Source organism: Sinocyclocheilus anshuiensis, unplaced genomic scaffold (assembly GCF_001515605.1).
Source record: "Sinocyclocheilus anshuiensis isolate Anshui unplaced genomic scaffold, SAMN03320099.WGS_v1.1 scaffold697, whole genome shotgun sequence".
NCBI classification, from domain to species: domain Eukaryota; kingdom Metazoa; phylum Chordata; class Actinopteri; order Cypriniformes; family Cyprinidae; genus Sinocyclocheilus; species Sinocyclocheilus anshuiensis.
The window spans coordinates 387,617-401,562 of record NW_015538036.1 but is presented as its reverse complement, the minus strand read 5'-3'; the positions used below and the strand labels follow the sequence as shown (position 1 = coordinate 401,562).

The following is a 13,946-nucleotide window of genomic DNA, read 5'->3' as shown; positions in this document are numbered from 1 at the left end:
TGTTTTGAGCAGAACTACAAAACAACCTTCCTTAAATCTTACTGCTTTTTCTTAACAATATGAGATAGCTCTGCTGTTTTCAGTCACATTTTACATGAACAAGCCCCCAGCCATCCCAGAAAGCACACAGACATGCACATCCACACCACCCCCATCCCTCTATGCCATTGGCATCACATCCAGTCCTACCTGAATGGCAGCCAGTGTGGCTGCAGGCAATGATACAGCAAGTGTCTTAATAGAGACACAATGCTAAAGGCCACGGTCAAGCATCAGCTACCCCACAGTGTAGTCTATTTCAGTGCTCAAAGTTACGATCAGGCTTCATGGAAGAGAATCCGGTCAAGCTAGACACCTGGTTTTAAAGATACTAATCCAATCCAATACTAAAATACTATTAGCCCATTACTGAGGCATGACTTCATTGATTTTTTTTTAACCTTGGGGTTAAGGAGCAGCTTGCTTCCTCCTAACCCTGGTCAATGACCAGATCTAGTGCATAATAATATAAGTAGTAAATCAAGGTCAATTCTCAGGCATAGAGAGCAGCAGCATCTCTCCCACCTCAGACTTATTCCCTCATTTTCTCATTAACACATCAGAAAAAAAAAATGTTTTCAGAGTCACTTCTGAAAGCAGTGACTCATTTCACAGCTCATACGGTGAGAAACCAACAAATACACTACCATTGACTTAGCATTTCTAGACATTTTGCAGGCATTTTCTAATGTTAGGGAGAGTGGGGTAGGTTTTTGCTCCCTTCCTCTTGCAAACTGTGCATTATTTTTAGAAAGAGTTTATCATTTAGCTGCCATATATAACTTTGAGAGATGCATGCAAGTTATAAGAATTGTTTTAATGCTTAAATAGTATTTGATTCTCTTTTCTCAATGCCAAGACGTCAAATTAAGTAAAATATGCCACAGCTTACCCCAAACTCTTCTGTATTGTAAGTAGGGATGTTCATTTTAACCGGTTAACCGACCGTAAGAATTTTGACCGATTAATACAATCAGTTAAACGGTTTAAAAAGTCATTTAATTATTTATTTTTTCAGTAATTTATCAAAATATTTAAAAAGGTTTGCTGCATGGTTAAAATACGCTACGCGTATAAAAAAAAATAGTTTTTTAGGGGGAAAAAAACATAAGTCGCGTATAAGTCGCATTTTATTATTTCATTCAGAAATAGGCCTAATGCCGACGCGAAATGTTTACAAACATTATAATAAACACTGTAAACATAGCTAGGCTATTTTAGTTCCCCTCATTCCACAACAAATCCTTTCAATTAACAGTATTTAGAAAAGAACAAGAATTAAAAATATAAGAAGCTATAGCTATATAAACGACAAGCCAAAACGAATTAATTTAGGCTAAAACGAAACTGAAACCAACGTTGGGTCTCTCATTCGACACAAAATCAAATGTTTCCGTATTCGTGATGTATTTGAATGGCAAATTATTATTTATTATGTAGCCTACTTCACTCGCATTCCAATATCCACGTACAACAAAATGTTTTGCATAACATCATGGCTTTACTGTGATAACACTTAAAGGGATAGTTCACCCAAAAATTAAAATGTCCTTTTTAGTCCTAAAGATTATCGGAATTGTAAAAGGTTTGCCTTTATTTGTGTACATTCACAATAAAAACAAATCTTTGTGCTTTTTTTAAAATAAGCCTAAAGAAAAATAGGATGCCGCTTTCTTCCGTCTGTTTCCTTTCGTGCAGCACAAAAAATGAATCGAAGCTCTGCATACTAGGCTACTTGTTACACAGTTTTTCTTTCATTTTCTTAATTTATTATTCAAGTAAAAATTTCTCGTATAGGCCTATTTATTATTATTATTGCCTAGCTTTATTATGTTTTTCTCCGCTCGCTTTCTCCTAGATATATATATAGCCTTGCTTTATTATGTTTTTCTCCGCTCGCAGAAGCGCTGCAGGTGCGTGATGTGGTATGATGACCATGTGAATCCTCATGTTCATGCTTTTTGCGCATGTAAAATTAATCCCCGGAAAACAAATGTTAGTATTTTTTAATGGGTCACAGACACTTATCCTTTTTAATTTAATTAAATTCTCATTTAAAATAATCTTGTCAGTTAACGGTTAACAATCGGTTAACGGTTGTCGGTTAGGAAAAATAACCGAAATGAACATCCCTAATTGTAAGACCGTATTGTAAGTGATTTTATTTTGTGGTTTGCAGCTCCTGAAGTGGTAAACTACGAGCCGCTTGGCCTGGAGGCAGACATGTGGTGAGAATGAGCATTATTTCATTATCTGACCTCGCTGTTACCTCACTTCCTTTGCTAATCATGTGTTTTTATTTCTGTCTAACTCTAGGAGCATTGGGGTGATCACTTATATTCTGTGAGTATTCATAATAATCAGTGTTGTTGTGATGTTGTAAATATAGTTTATATCATTACAAATGAAATCTAAATGCATTTATGGATTTTCACTTAGGCTGTAAATAGCATCCATTTTCGTAATTGCATCATTTTTCTCAAAGCATAGCTGTAATCACATTCTGCAGTAAAATGAAGGCATGGCGAACAAATATAGCTGAATATGAAGCCAATGAAGTTGAACTAAGTGTTTTCCAGACATCTAGTATCATAGAATAAACTCTCGTTGTGCAACAGCTGTCATAATGATTGATGTTTGAAGTAAAAGGATGCTTAGTAAGCCGAGTGCTGCATCAGACATTGATGTTTCCATGATCTGCATAGAGAATGCATTGAGTTCTGGTCAATTGCAATTCCCTACTTTAGAAGCATTCCTACAATATAATAATCTAATTGGATTAGCAGTGTAGAACGGGCAAAGATTCGAAAGGGAGCAGAGAAAAGATGAGCATTTGGGGAGAGAAATCAGTGTTTCTGAGGAAAAAAACAGAAAGATTCAAGCACTTGAAAAGACTAAAAGAGCTCTTTCCACAGAAGTTCTTGTGATGCCAGTATCACATTAAAAATACCAAGCACTGTAGTGTTTTACTGCCATATAAAAATAGAGCAAGACATGGAATTTATAACCCAGTCCATCAATGTGATGGATAATGATTATTAGCGCAACCTCTGGGTGCAACGTCTAATTGTAAAGCTTGTGTTGGTCTTCTTGTGGAAACATTGAGGTTTCTCTCTGTCTCTGTCTATATGTGTGTGTTTTGTTAATGTGAGAGGGAACTAAGCATATCACAGAGCAATATAAACAATGGAACTTGCCTGTTGCTTGTGATAAGACCTAAGGGGACCCTCCTTTTTGATGGGAACCAAATCCTCATGACTCTGACGTAAACAGTAAAAGGGTGCATCTCACGAAAACTGGAAATATCCAGCTCATATTTCACCCTATGCTCAAAAGAGGGGCAAAAAAAGAAATCATCACATAAAGAACTAGGGGTGCTCCGACCAGGATTTTTGAGGATATTCACCGATCGCTGATCACAGAAATCTGTATCTGCCGATTAGTGGTCAACCGATATTGTTTTTTTGACAGCCAATAACGATATCTTGGAAAGCAGGATGGCCAATGGCCAATATAAAAGCTGATATAATTTTATTTATTTTAATTAATATTTAAGAAATTTGAAATAATTTGAAAATGGATTAAAAAATAAATGTGTAAAATAAACATACTAATACTTTAGATGGCAAAGTATTTTTCACAAATAAATAAAAATATAATTAAAAAGGAAGTAAACACTGTAACCAACAGGGCACTCGGTAATCAGGGAAGTTTGTGTGCATTGGGAATCATATTTATTTTTTCAAATAAAGACAATTTAACACTCATTTTACATACAGCACACAGTGAAAATGACATGAATAGGACAGTAGGCAAATGGATAAAGCGCAACATAGTTTGAAATCAGGAGTTTAAAGTGTGTCGATCGTGCATCTGCAGTGCAGCTGAACTCTCCTCCTGTCACACGGAGTACACGCGATCATGCAGTATACAAATGCACACTTCACAAGATCTCACGTTGGATGCAAGGTTTGTGAAATGTAATGTTCATTAGACATTAAAGATTTATTTAACAATATAAATGCTAATATATATAATATATATATTAGCAAATATATATATTTAAATATACAGGTGCATCTCAATAAATTAGATGTGTGCATTGAATTTATTTAATACACAAGTTTCACAATTTGAGTTGAATTACTGAAATAAATGAACTTTTCCACGACATTCTAATTTATTGAGATGCACCTGTATATAATAATATATATAAATAAATATATTTGCTGAATGTTGACGGTAAATGAGAAATTATTATAATGTTTGCCTTTCTATTACTAATAATATAAAAGCAATCGTTATAATACTTTTTTGTATTAATTTTAATTCTTTGTTTAACAGTTCTATCTGATTATTAGACAGACTTCTATCCGTATTAGACAGAACTGTTAAACGTCGACAGCGAACAAGAGGGAGAATGTGAGCACTGTGTGCTCAGGTGCTGCCGTTTTCAGCGATGTCAAAATAAAAGTCCCGCCTCGAACACATCGGCCAAACAGAAAAACTTATCGGCCGATATATCGACCTTGGTGAAATTTTTGAAAATGAATTCCCCTTTTAGGTGACTCTTGTGAAGGGGATTTTTTTTATTTGAGGGGTGGAATTTTTTTTTTCATTTTTTTCAATTATAATTACAGTATTTCATTGTGCAGGAGTACGCTACTGATCTGTTGCTGTTTACCACAAACACAACTTTTATCTATTATTTTGATTTCAAATCCAAATATTGTTACTAAAAATGCTTTTTCAGCATTGTGATTCTTTTTTTTTTTACATAGTACAGTAATACAATCTTTCATAGACGTGTTTAAATGCAATAAATATAAGCAACACATTATTCAATGCTTTTTACTTTAGCATTTACTTCTAGATTTATATATTAAGTTGCTCAAGCAAGTGGCAAAACATTTAAACTACTTTTCTTACATTATCACAAACATTCTAAATTAAAACTTGCCATTGACAGAAACAGTCAGCTCTACTGCCTTTTCTTTAGCATTTAAATCTTTATTACAAGCAATCTTGTGGTTAATACAGAACTTTGTTTTCCTACAGTACCTCCACGAGTGCCATCTATTATTGCTTTGTTTATCTAAAAGTGATCTTTTCCTTTAAACCTAGCCAAAAAGCCATGTATGTTGACTGTGAAACACAGTAGACTTTAATTATGCATTCATGGTGTTATTACTACATTTTCTGTGTCAATCCATGTTCATATTTACCACAAACAATGCGCTGTCACTTTAATTCAGCACGTGCATAACAGCAAACTCGGTGTGGAAACAATCGCTGCACTGCTGCAGATGCACCGCTCATGGAACACACTGCCGGACAGCAACCGTGTGCAGTGTGAACACTTTAATCCGTTAACATGAGCGCGGAAAAAATACGCACAGCATTCGCACTGCAAACGGAGTAATGTTAACCTGGCGTTATGTGTGTGCGCTGCGAGTGTGCATGAGCGCACAGTCTCCAGGAGAGCGTGCGAGCGCTGAATGGTTAAACACTGGCAAGAATTAAAAAAAAAAGCAATTTATAAACTTTAGTGACGATGCGACACTGCCTCGATTGTCCAAGTGACAATTCCTGTGTCGACTGTGCAGCTCTCTTATAGACGCTTGCAGACGCGATTTGATTTGAAGCCATTTGGGCATTTTTAAAAGAAGGAAAGAGAGTGCGGTAATCCGTGTATCATTCGATCATTCGTTTTTTGTAAGCTGAATTTTCGTTTTTCGTTTTTTGGAAAAAAAAAAAAAAAAAAACGAAAAAGGAGCCGTTTTCTCATTTTTCTACTTTCAATATTAAATCAAAAAACGAATGATCGAATGATACACGGATTTGCGGTGATTCACTCTCGCTATTTGTGAAATTATGTCTCATAGAAAGTCTTCAAATTACTTTATAAGTTATTTAATGAAGAAATATGAATTGTACCTCACCTTCAGCGTTATAATTATTTCACCCACGCCGGACAGAGACTGAGACGGTGCCGCTGTATGCCAAACCTCTCATGGAAGGCGCGTCATCAGCTTGAGATCGGTTTATGAGATCGGCCTTTATAGAAACCGCCGATCAAACATCCCAAAGCGATTATCGGCCAATAGTGATCGGTAGCCGATCAATCGGAGCACCCCTATAAAGAACATTAAGCCTACTTTTAGGATTGTTAAAGCCACGTTTGAGCCAAAAATGTCTATTCTTGTCTTCTCAATCCTATCTGTGTCCATCACTATCTGTCCATCAACGTGTGCTAATATTAGCAGTCCAAAGAGAGCTGGAAAGTTCAATGTCTATCTCAGGGCTGTTCCTTACACTCCCTTTTCATCATAGGCAAATAAAAATAGAGCTTCACATCGGGTAGATATCGCACACCATTGACACATCTAATCCTGACGCTCTTCTTGCATTCCTCTTCCACCATTCTTTTCTTTTTCTCACATTTTTTGAGACTGCTTCTCACCCATAGGGAACACCATTAATTAGCAGTGTGAATTTAGAACAGCTGTAACTTAACAATTAATAAAATTTCTCCTGACAGTGTTTCTAAAAGCCATGCAAAGATTTATCACTGCAGATTTTTAATTAGCAACAGCAATAAGTTTCGATTATAATAGTGGAAAGAGAGCTTGTTGGGACCCAATGTTACTCTGGTCTATAACAGATTTTTATCACAAAAGAAAAAATGGAATTGAGCTTGTAAAATAAAGTGCTTATGTTGAACGCTAAATGGCCTTTGCCTGTTTTCTCACACTTTAATAGTAATGGTCAGTAGTAAACTTAAATAGTAAACTTGTTGTTGAATGCTGCTGTACTGTAGACGTTCACATCCAATAAATGGGTGATAAAATGGTATTTTTTCTCTGTATCTTCAGACTTAGTGGTGCCTCACCTTTCCTGGGTGAAAATAAGCAGGAGACACTTGCCAATGTGTCAGCTGTGGACTACGAGTTTGATGAGGAATACTTCAGCAACACCAGTGCTTTGGCCAAAGACTTCATTGCACGGTTACTGCTCAAAGATCCAAAGTAAGAACCACTGAAGAAGCTTGTTATGGTTTGAGGTGGTTTGGTAGGGTTCACCTTTGCCACTAGTTATTTCTTTTATTGAGCAGTTCCTTTTTAGAAACCAACTGGCTTGAATAATATTTTATTTTTACTTTTCACTATTTATATTGGTTTTTTTTATTGTTTAGAACTATTATTAAATATCATTAAACTAGTTGTTAACTGATTTTATGTGGTTATATTGAATCAGTGAATCCTGCGAAGAACGTTAGTCACAAATCATGTCACTAATTAACTAAGTAACTGAGGAAGTGGGTTGTGTCAACAAACAAGAGCAGGTGCTTTGCACATGAATGTGGAGACGTTAATAATTCCTGTTTTGGTTCCATATTGGTCTACCAAGTTGCTTCTCTGCGGGTTGACTATTTAGTCTTTATCTACACTGAACTAATTTACTTCTGATGATATTTAAAAGAGAACTAAAACTAGTTCTGCAGAAGTCCTGTCGGTACTTCACTAAAATGCGTCATTCACAGCATAAATGCTGTTTAAGTCTAAAAATTGTCACGAAAGCTGATATGCAACATTCCAGAGCCCAATCCCACAGTTCCTTCTGTGTGTTCCGCAATGCACACTGTGATAAATATCTTTCGATTTGTATACTGAATGCCTTCTTGTTTACTCCGAAGGTTGTCTTTTAGGTGCTCATAGGTAGGAGCTTGTTGTTTTAAGTTAAATAATGAGAGGTTCACAAACGGCCTGCCTATGCTCATTACATTCTGTAATGTAAAGTAAATATCACGTGAAAATGATGTTTTCATGTTTACAGAAAAAGAATGACAATCCTGGACAGTCTTCAACACCCCTGGATCAAGGTTTGTCCAACAACCACTACATATGAAACAGTTATCAAGCACATTATCATCTTAACACTTGGTTAAAAGTGTGAATGTCTTCTTTTAAGCCAAAGGACACACAGCAGGCACTGAGTCGGAAGGAATCAGCAGTGAATATGGAGAAATTTAAGAAGTTTGCTGCCAGAAGAAAGTGGAAGGTGCTTTTTTTTTATTTGACTTTTGACTGTTTTCTGTTTAAATGTTCAACATTCAGATAGCAAACATCATGTTCTACTGTGAAAAAAGTAACTGTTTGACATAAAGTGTGAGCAGTGTTGTGCCCTCAGTAGTTCTTTCTGAGGAATCAGCATTATGTGCCACGCCAACAAGTCACGCTATTTCCACACAGCACACACACGCTGTTAAAAGCATGCTAAACAAACCCTTGGAGCTATGAAACAATAAAGAAGCACGCATAAAGTTACAGTGCCCTCAAGCGCAGAATAAAGCTTGTGTCATAAAAACAAATAATAGTCGGTTAACGTCATTTGAAGAGTTGAAATATCATTTAATCTATTGAGAGGAGTTGTAATCGCTGTTTGATGCTTTAGATAAAAAGCCTGTTACAAATTCTATAGAATGTGTCACGAATATCATCTCTCCTTTAATATTGTTTGTTTGTTTGTTTTGTCTGACTTCCTTAGCAATCGGTGCGTCTCATCTCTCTGTGTAATCGGCTCTCCCGCTCCTTCCTGTCTAGGAGCAATATGAGTGTGGCACGCAGTGATGACACACTGGTAAGGGTTCACAGTTAAAGTCATCATTCAAGAAACTTCTTAAGATTACATTCATGTGTTACACCTGATGTGTAGATGAGGTAGACTTCCAAAACACATTATTATTACAAAACAAGGCAGCAGGAAATGGCAAAAAGAACTAGAGCCCTGCACGGCCAAGCGGCCAGCGGCAGACAGTGATGTTTGATCAATTTAGCCTTCTCAAATCATCACGACTTGACTAAAATAAAATCTATAGATATAAAACAGTTCAAGCATATAACAATGTTTAAACGATAAATGTGCGCTATATCCAATAGTTTGTGCGGAGATGCTTTGCAGGACATGGAGGCCCAGCGCGATCACTTGCATTTTTTTCAGTTGATACGCCATCATTTTTGCTTATAAAAGTAAGAGTAATACATCATTCGTAGCTGTAAAGGGTCTACTTTTATTTGTGTGCACTCACAATATCAACAAAACGTTGTGCTTTTATAAAATAAAGAAAACAAACATGATGCACTTTCTGCTGTCTCGTCTTGAACAGGAGCGCTTCACAAAAATTAACCGAAACTCAGAGAATACATGCCTCACAGACATGATAAATATATCTATATAAAGCTTTAAATTACTACTTAACGAAATAAAACAAATCAAAAACAAAAACTCTTTCATTATAATCATAATCCGTAAAATGTAACAATGTTTTAACGTTAAACCTAGATAAATGTGCGCTATATCCAATAGTTTGTGCGGAGATGCTTTGCAGGACATGGAGGCCCAGCGCGATCACTTGCATTTTTTTCAGTTGATACGCCATCATTTTTGCTTATAAAAGTAAGAGTAATACATCATTCGTAGCTGTAAAGGGTCTACTTTTAAACGCAGAACTCTTCAGCTGCGCTGACGGCACGCACCATACTGCTGCTGGCTGGACAATAAACACCGTCGAGCCGCTAGCACGGTCTCGTGTTGTTTCCACCAGCGTGGCAATTTTTTTCATCACTTATTGATGGATGTCTAAAATATAAAAATAAGGAGAAGCCTAAAACAGGCCCGAGGCCCGGCCCACATCTGAACTATGATGGGAAAATTGGCCCGAAGCCCAGCCCGAGGGGTGTAAAAAAGTTGGAGCCCGTCGGGCCCAGGCTGAAATGCAGGGCTCTAAAAAGAACAACAAAACCTAAAAGACGTGTGTTGAGCCTGGCAACAGCAGAGGAACCCCCGTATCCCTGAGCTCTGCCGTGGTCTGTATTTATGGGATGAACAGATCTAATGAGCTTCCCACACATCTGAGAGTAGAGGCAGACACACACATGCAAGGCAGCTCCACACAATATTTACTAGGACAATAATAAAATACTCTGGTTTTGGAATGATTACTGTTTAACACATTAATACGCATGATTGCTAATTGCAGTGAAAGTTTATATTGAAGCTTGCCATGAAGTCAGATGACTCATCCAACTTAATATGAGCACATTCGTTGACACTCGTACAGCCATGTGGGGTTTTGCATGGTCTTTATACTGGCCAGATATTTGCTTAGTGATGTGTGATAAACCTGAAGAGTGAAGTGTTATTGCCGTTGTGCTACATAAATGGTTATCTAAACTTTACAGCTTACTATCTCTCTTTTTACCTTTTTCTTACACGTCACACATTGCCATAAAATAAATGTTTTTGCCTCACCTGAAGTGATCATTTAACTTAAAATGTATTTTTAATATTACCTGCGTTATGATAATACTGTAACCTTAAGAAATATTTCAGCCTTTATAGTGCACTTAAATGTGTGAGAAATTTGGGGTTTCTTTGTGGACAGGAAATGGGTGTGTTTCATACAGGAAGGGTGTCAGCAACAATAATCAAGATGTGACATCCTTTATCATTCTAAAAATCCATCTATACATTACCATTCAAAAGTTTTTTTTGTTTGTTTTTTGGAAAAAAATAATACTTTTATTCAGTAACAATGCATTAAATTGATCAAAAGTGACAGCAAAGACTTTTATAATGTTACGCAAATTTCTGTTTCAAATAAATGCTGTTCTGTTCTTTTAGAACGTTCTATTCATTAAAGAATAATTTTCAACATTGATAATAAAAATAAATGTTTCTTGAGCAGCAAATCTTACTGACGCCAAACTTTTGAATGGTAGTGAATGATTTTAACAAGTGCACTTTTTTCTTTAAAATTTAGAAAAAACATTGCAATTCTTTTTAAATTAATATGGCTGTCAGTACCATATTATATATTGTAAAGTGCATGGTATTATCATCTGATACCATCGCTGCGTCATGGTCTTTCCACAATATTTGTTTTTTCAGGGACAGAACAAGTTTACACCCAAATCACCTAAAGGTCACATAAAATGACACAAAGTCACGTAGAAGTCTTGTTTTACGCTCCATGAGTGTCTCCAGCATCGCTTTCTTTAGAAGCCTCTGGCTGTTTGTAGAGTGTGTTCAAGTGTGTGTTCTGTGTAATTGGATACACTCGTCTAGTATGAGACGTGCATGTGGGTGTTATTCCAGTACACTCCTTCATTAAACACAAGCACACGTACTCTCTTTTTCTCTTTTCTTCCTTCACAGTCAGTCCAGTTTCCCTATAGCTGTGTATTTGAGTGTTTTGTCCCACACGTCTGAACTGTCAGATGCTGTTCGGAGGTGGTTGGGTCACATAGCACACAAAGCAGCGGTCGAGCGGTGAAGAGAAAGCACGGTCTCTGCTCCGCCCCTCGTCTGCATTATTCAATAGGATTAGGACTTCACACTGTGTATTTGCTGATAAGACCAACTGTAGTACTACTGAGCATAAAAGGATTTGCTCAAAGCATGACTGTCAAAGGATGCTTGCTGTTGTTTTTCCCTTCTAAAGCTTATTGAATAGTAGCCTAAATACTGTCATGTTGACAGTTTTTCATCAGATTTTTTTATCACAGTTGTGCTTGTTAATTATTTTTATTCGTAAAAAGATCAAGTCACAGCTGTTCAAGAGACATGTTGGAACTGTGTAGCTCACATTGTTAATGTAGGTTTAATTCTTACTTGTGACTTGGCCTGATCTATGGAAGTATATTAATGTCAAAAATCTTTACTAAATCTGTCCACTAAAAATTCCAAATCTATACAAAAATGAATCATTCAAATTGTGTATTCATTAATTTGACCTGAAACCTAAAACTTGAAAACTGTTCAAAAGTTTGGGGTCGGTAAGGGGATTTTGAAAGAAGTTTCTCAGGCTCATCAAGGCTGCATTTATTTGATTAAAAATACAGTAAAAACAGTAATATTGTTAAATGTTATTACAGTTTTGAAAAAAAAATTATATTTAATATATTTCAAAATTTCATTTATTGATGGTAAATCTGAATTTTCTGCAGCCTCATATAATCATTTTCTTATGTTCATCTTCATAAACTTTCCTTATGATTATCAATGTTGTTTAAATGCGTAATATTTTTACATGCTTAATATACTTAATATTAAAGAAACTTTTGATACAGTTTTTGTCAAAAATTCTTTTGTAAGGACATAAAAGTCTTTACTTCCACTTTTGATCAATGTAATGCATTGTTGCGGAATAAATGGAAAAAAAAAATCATACTGACCACAAACTTTTGAATGGTAGCGTATCATTCTGATAAATGTAATGTGTACTTGTAGTATGTGTTTTGGTCTGTTAATCATAAAGTTATTTTTTAATTAATTGATTTTGTTTTTTGACAGGATGAGGAGGACTCATTTGTCATGAAGGCTATAATCCACGCTATCAACGACGACAATGTTCCAGGTCTAAAACACCTGCTTGGATCTCTGACCAGCTATGATATTAATCAATCTAACAAGGTAAGGAGACAAAGCAAGACTCATAGAGGTGATATGAGTATGGCAAAAAACAGAGAGAGTGACAGTCATGCTTATGGTTTCTGCTTGACTTGGTCTCTGTCCAAATGATCAGTAGCCAATAGGCATGGGTCGATTACCGGTTTCAAGGTATACCGCTATTTGAAAATTTCACGGTTTCAAAACCACTAATATTTTCCGTTATACCGTCCCTGCAGTATGCGCTGTTTTTCATGTCTCCTCAAAGACTGAAAATGTAGGAATCCCTCAGGTTGAGTGCAGTGTAGAGAGTAACACGACCCTCCTCCTCCTGTTGGTGCGAGCGAGCAGTCAGTCACGTGTGTGTAGGATGGCCGAACTTAAGGAGCTTCCCCTGGAACTCACGCGATCGGCAACGGCCGTTTTTTGTCTTGTTGCAACTCGTCTCTGTTCTGAACTTGTACAAACTGCGTTGCAATGCAATAATTTTCCAAAATGTCATTTATGTGAAAATATGAAGTCTGTAAACGCTCGTTAACACAGGCCAGAGACGCTGAAGACGGACGCACAGAGAAAAATACTGTAGCAGGCAGATCACTCACTGTTCATGATGCACGAACTATTGGAAGAAAACCCTCAATATTGATTAGGGGGTTTATATGAATGTGTTTCTGAAGGGGAACTGACTGTCTTCAGAAACAAAGATGTCAGTCTTTATTTTTCATCTTTTTAGGAAACAAATCAAAGAAAAAAGAAAAAAAATTGTTTTTGCGGAAAAAAATTATTATGTGAAACTGTGATATTTTTGCTTAAGGTTATCATACCATCAAAATCTCATACCGGCTAGGCTTGCTGCGATAGACGATGTTTTCGGTTATACGAAAACATCGTATAACATCGATGTTTTCGGTGTTAAGCCGCAACACCGGTTATGTCATTTACCTACCGCGGCACCGCCCCCCACCGTCTTTTAGATTTTTTATAGTAACAAAAATAATTTAGCCTAGTTCAGTTAGAGGACAGACACTTTTAAAAACTAAATGCTCAATGCAGCGTGCCGAACCGTGCGTGAACAACAGTGCACCACGGAGCAGGAGTCAGATTTTATTTATCACGTGAGGAGAGTGAGTCGAGCTGACTGACAAGAGTGAGGTGAGAAAGACAAGATGATGGCAGAAGATTGTTTAGAAAGGAAATGCAAAGGCGCCCGTTTTTATTTTAAGTAATTTAATTTTAGTAATTTTATTTTAAGTAAGTAATTTGTTATTTTATTAGGCATATATGGTGTATTTTTATTCGTTTTGTTAATAAAAGTTCTATGAGTTTGACGTTGTTTGAATTGAATCAACGCCAAATTGCCGCTAATTTGAAAGTGAAAGTAAAATGCACACTGCGCTTTTTCAAGCTATTTGAAAGCCAAGAAATCCGAGGAAAAGAGGGAAAACTCAAACGAACAA

At 36.3% G+C, this 13,946-nt stretch overlaps 1 protein-coding gene across 1 annotated transcript in view; it reads left to right on the top strand.

Moving 5' to 3' along the window:
• Window positions 1-13,946, top strand: part of LOC107680553 (death-associated protein kinase 1-like) — an 80,260-nt gene that overhangs the window by 37,216 nt on the left and 29,098 nt on the right. The window contains exons 6-12 of the mRNA XM_016476491.1: window positions 2,219-2,267; window positions 2,356-2,382; window positions 6,915-7,067; window positions 7,876-7,921; window positions 8,011-8,100; window positions 8,587-8,679; window positions 12,394-12,513. Of these exons, the coding sequence (XP_016331977.1) occupies window positions 2,219-2,267; window positions 2,356-2,382; window positions 6,915-7,067; window positions 7,876-7,921; window positions 8,011-8,100; window positions 8,587-8,679; window positions 12,394-12,513 (578 nt within the window). The remainder of the gene's footprint in view (window positions 1-2,218; window positions 2,268-2,355; window positions 2,383-6,914; window positions 7,068-7,875; window positions 7,922-8,010; window positions 8,101-8,586; window positions 8,680-12,393; window positions 12,514-13,946) is intronic.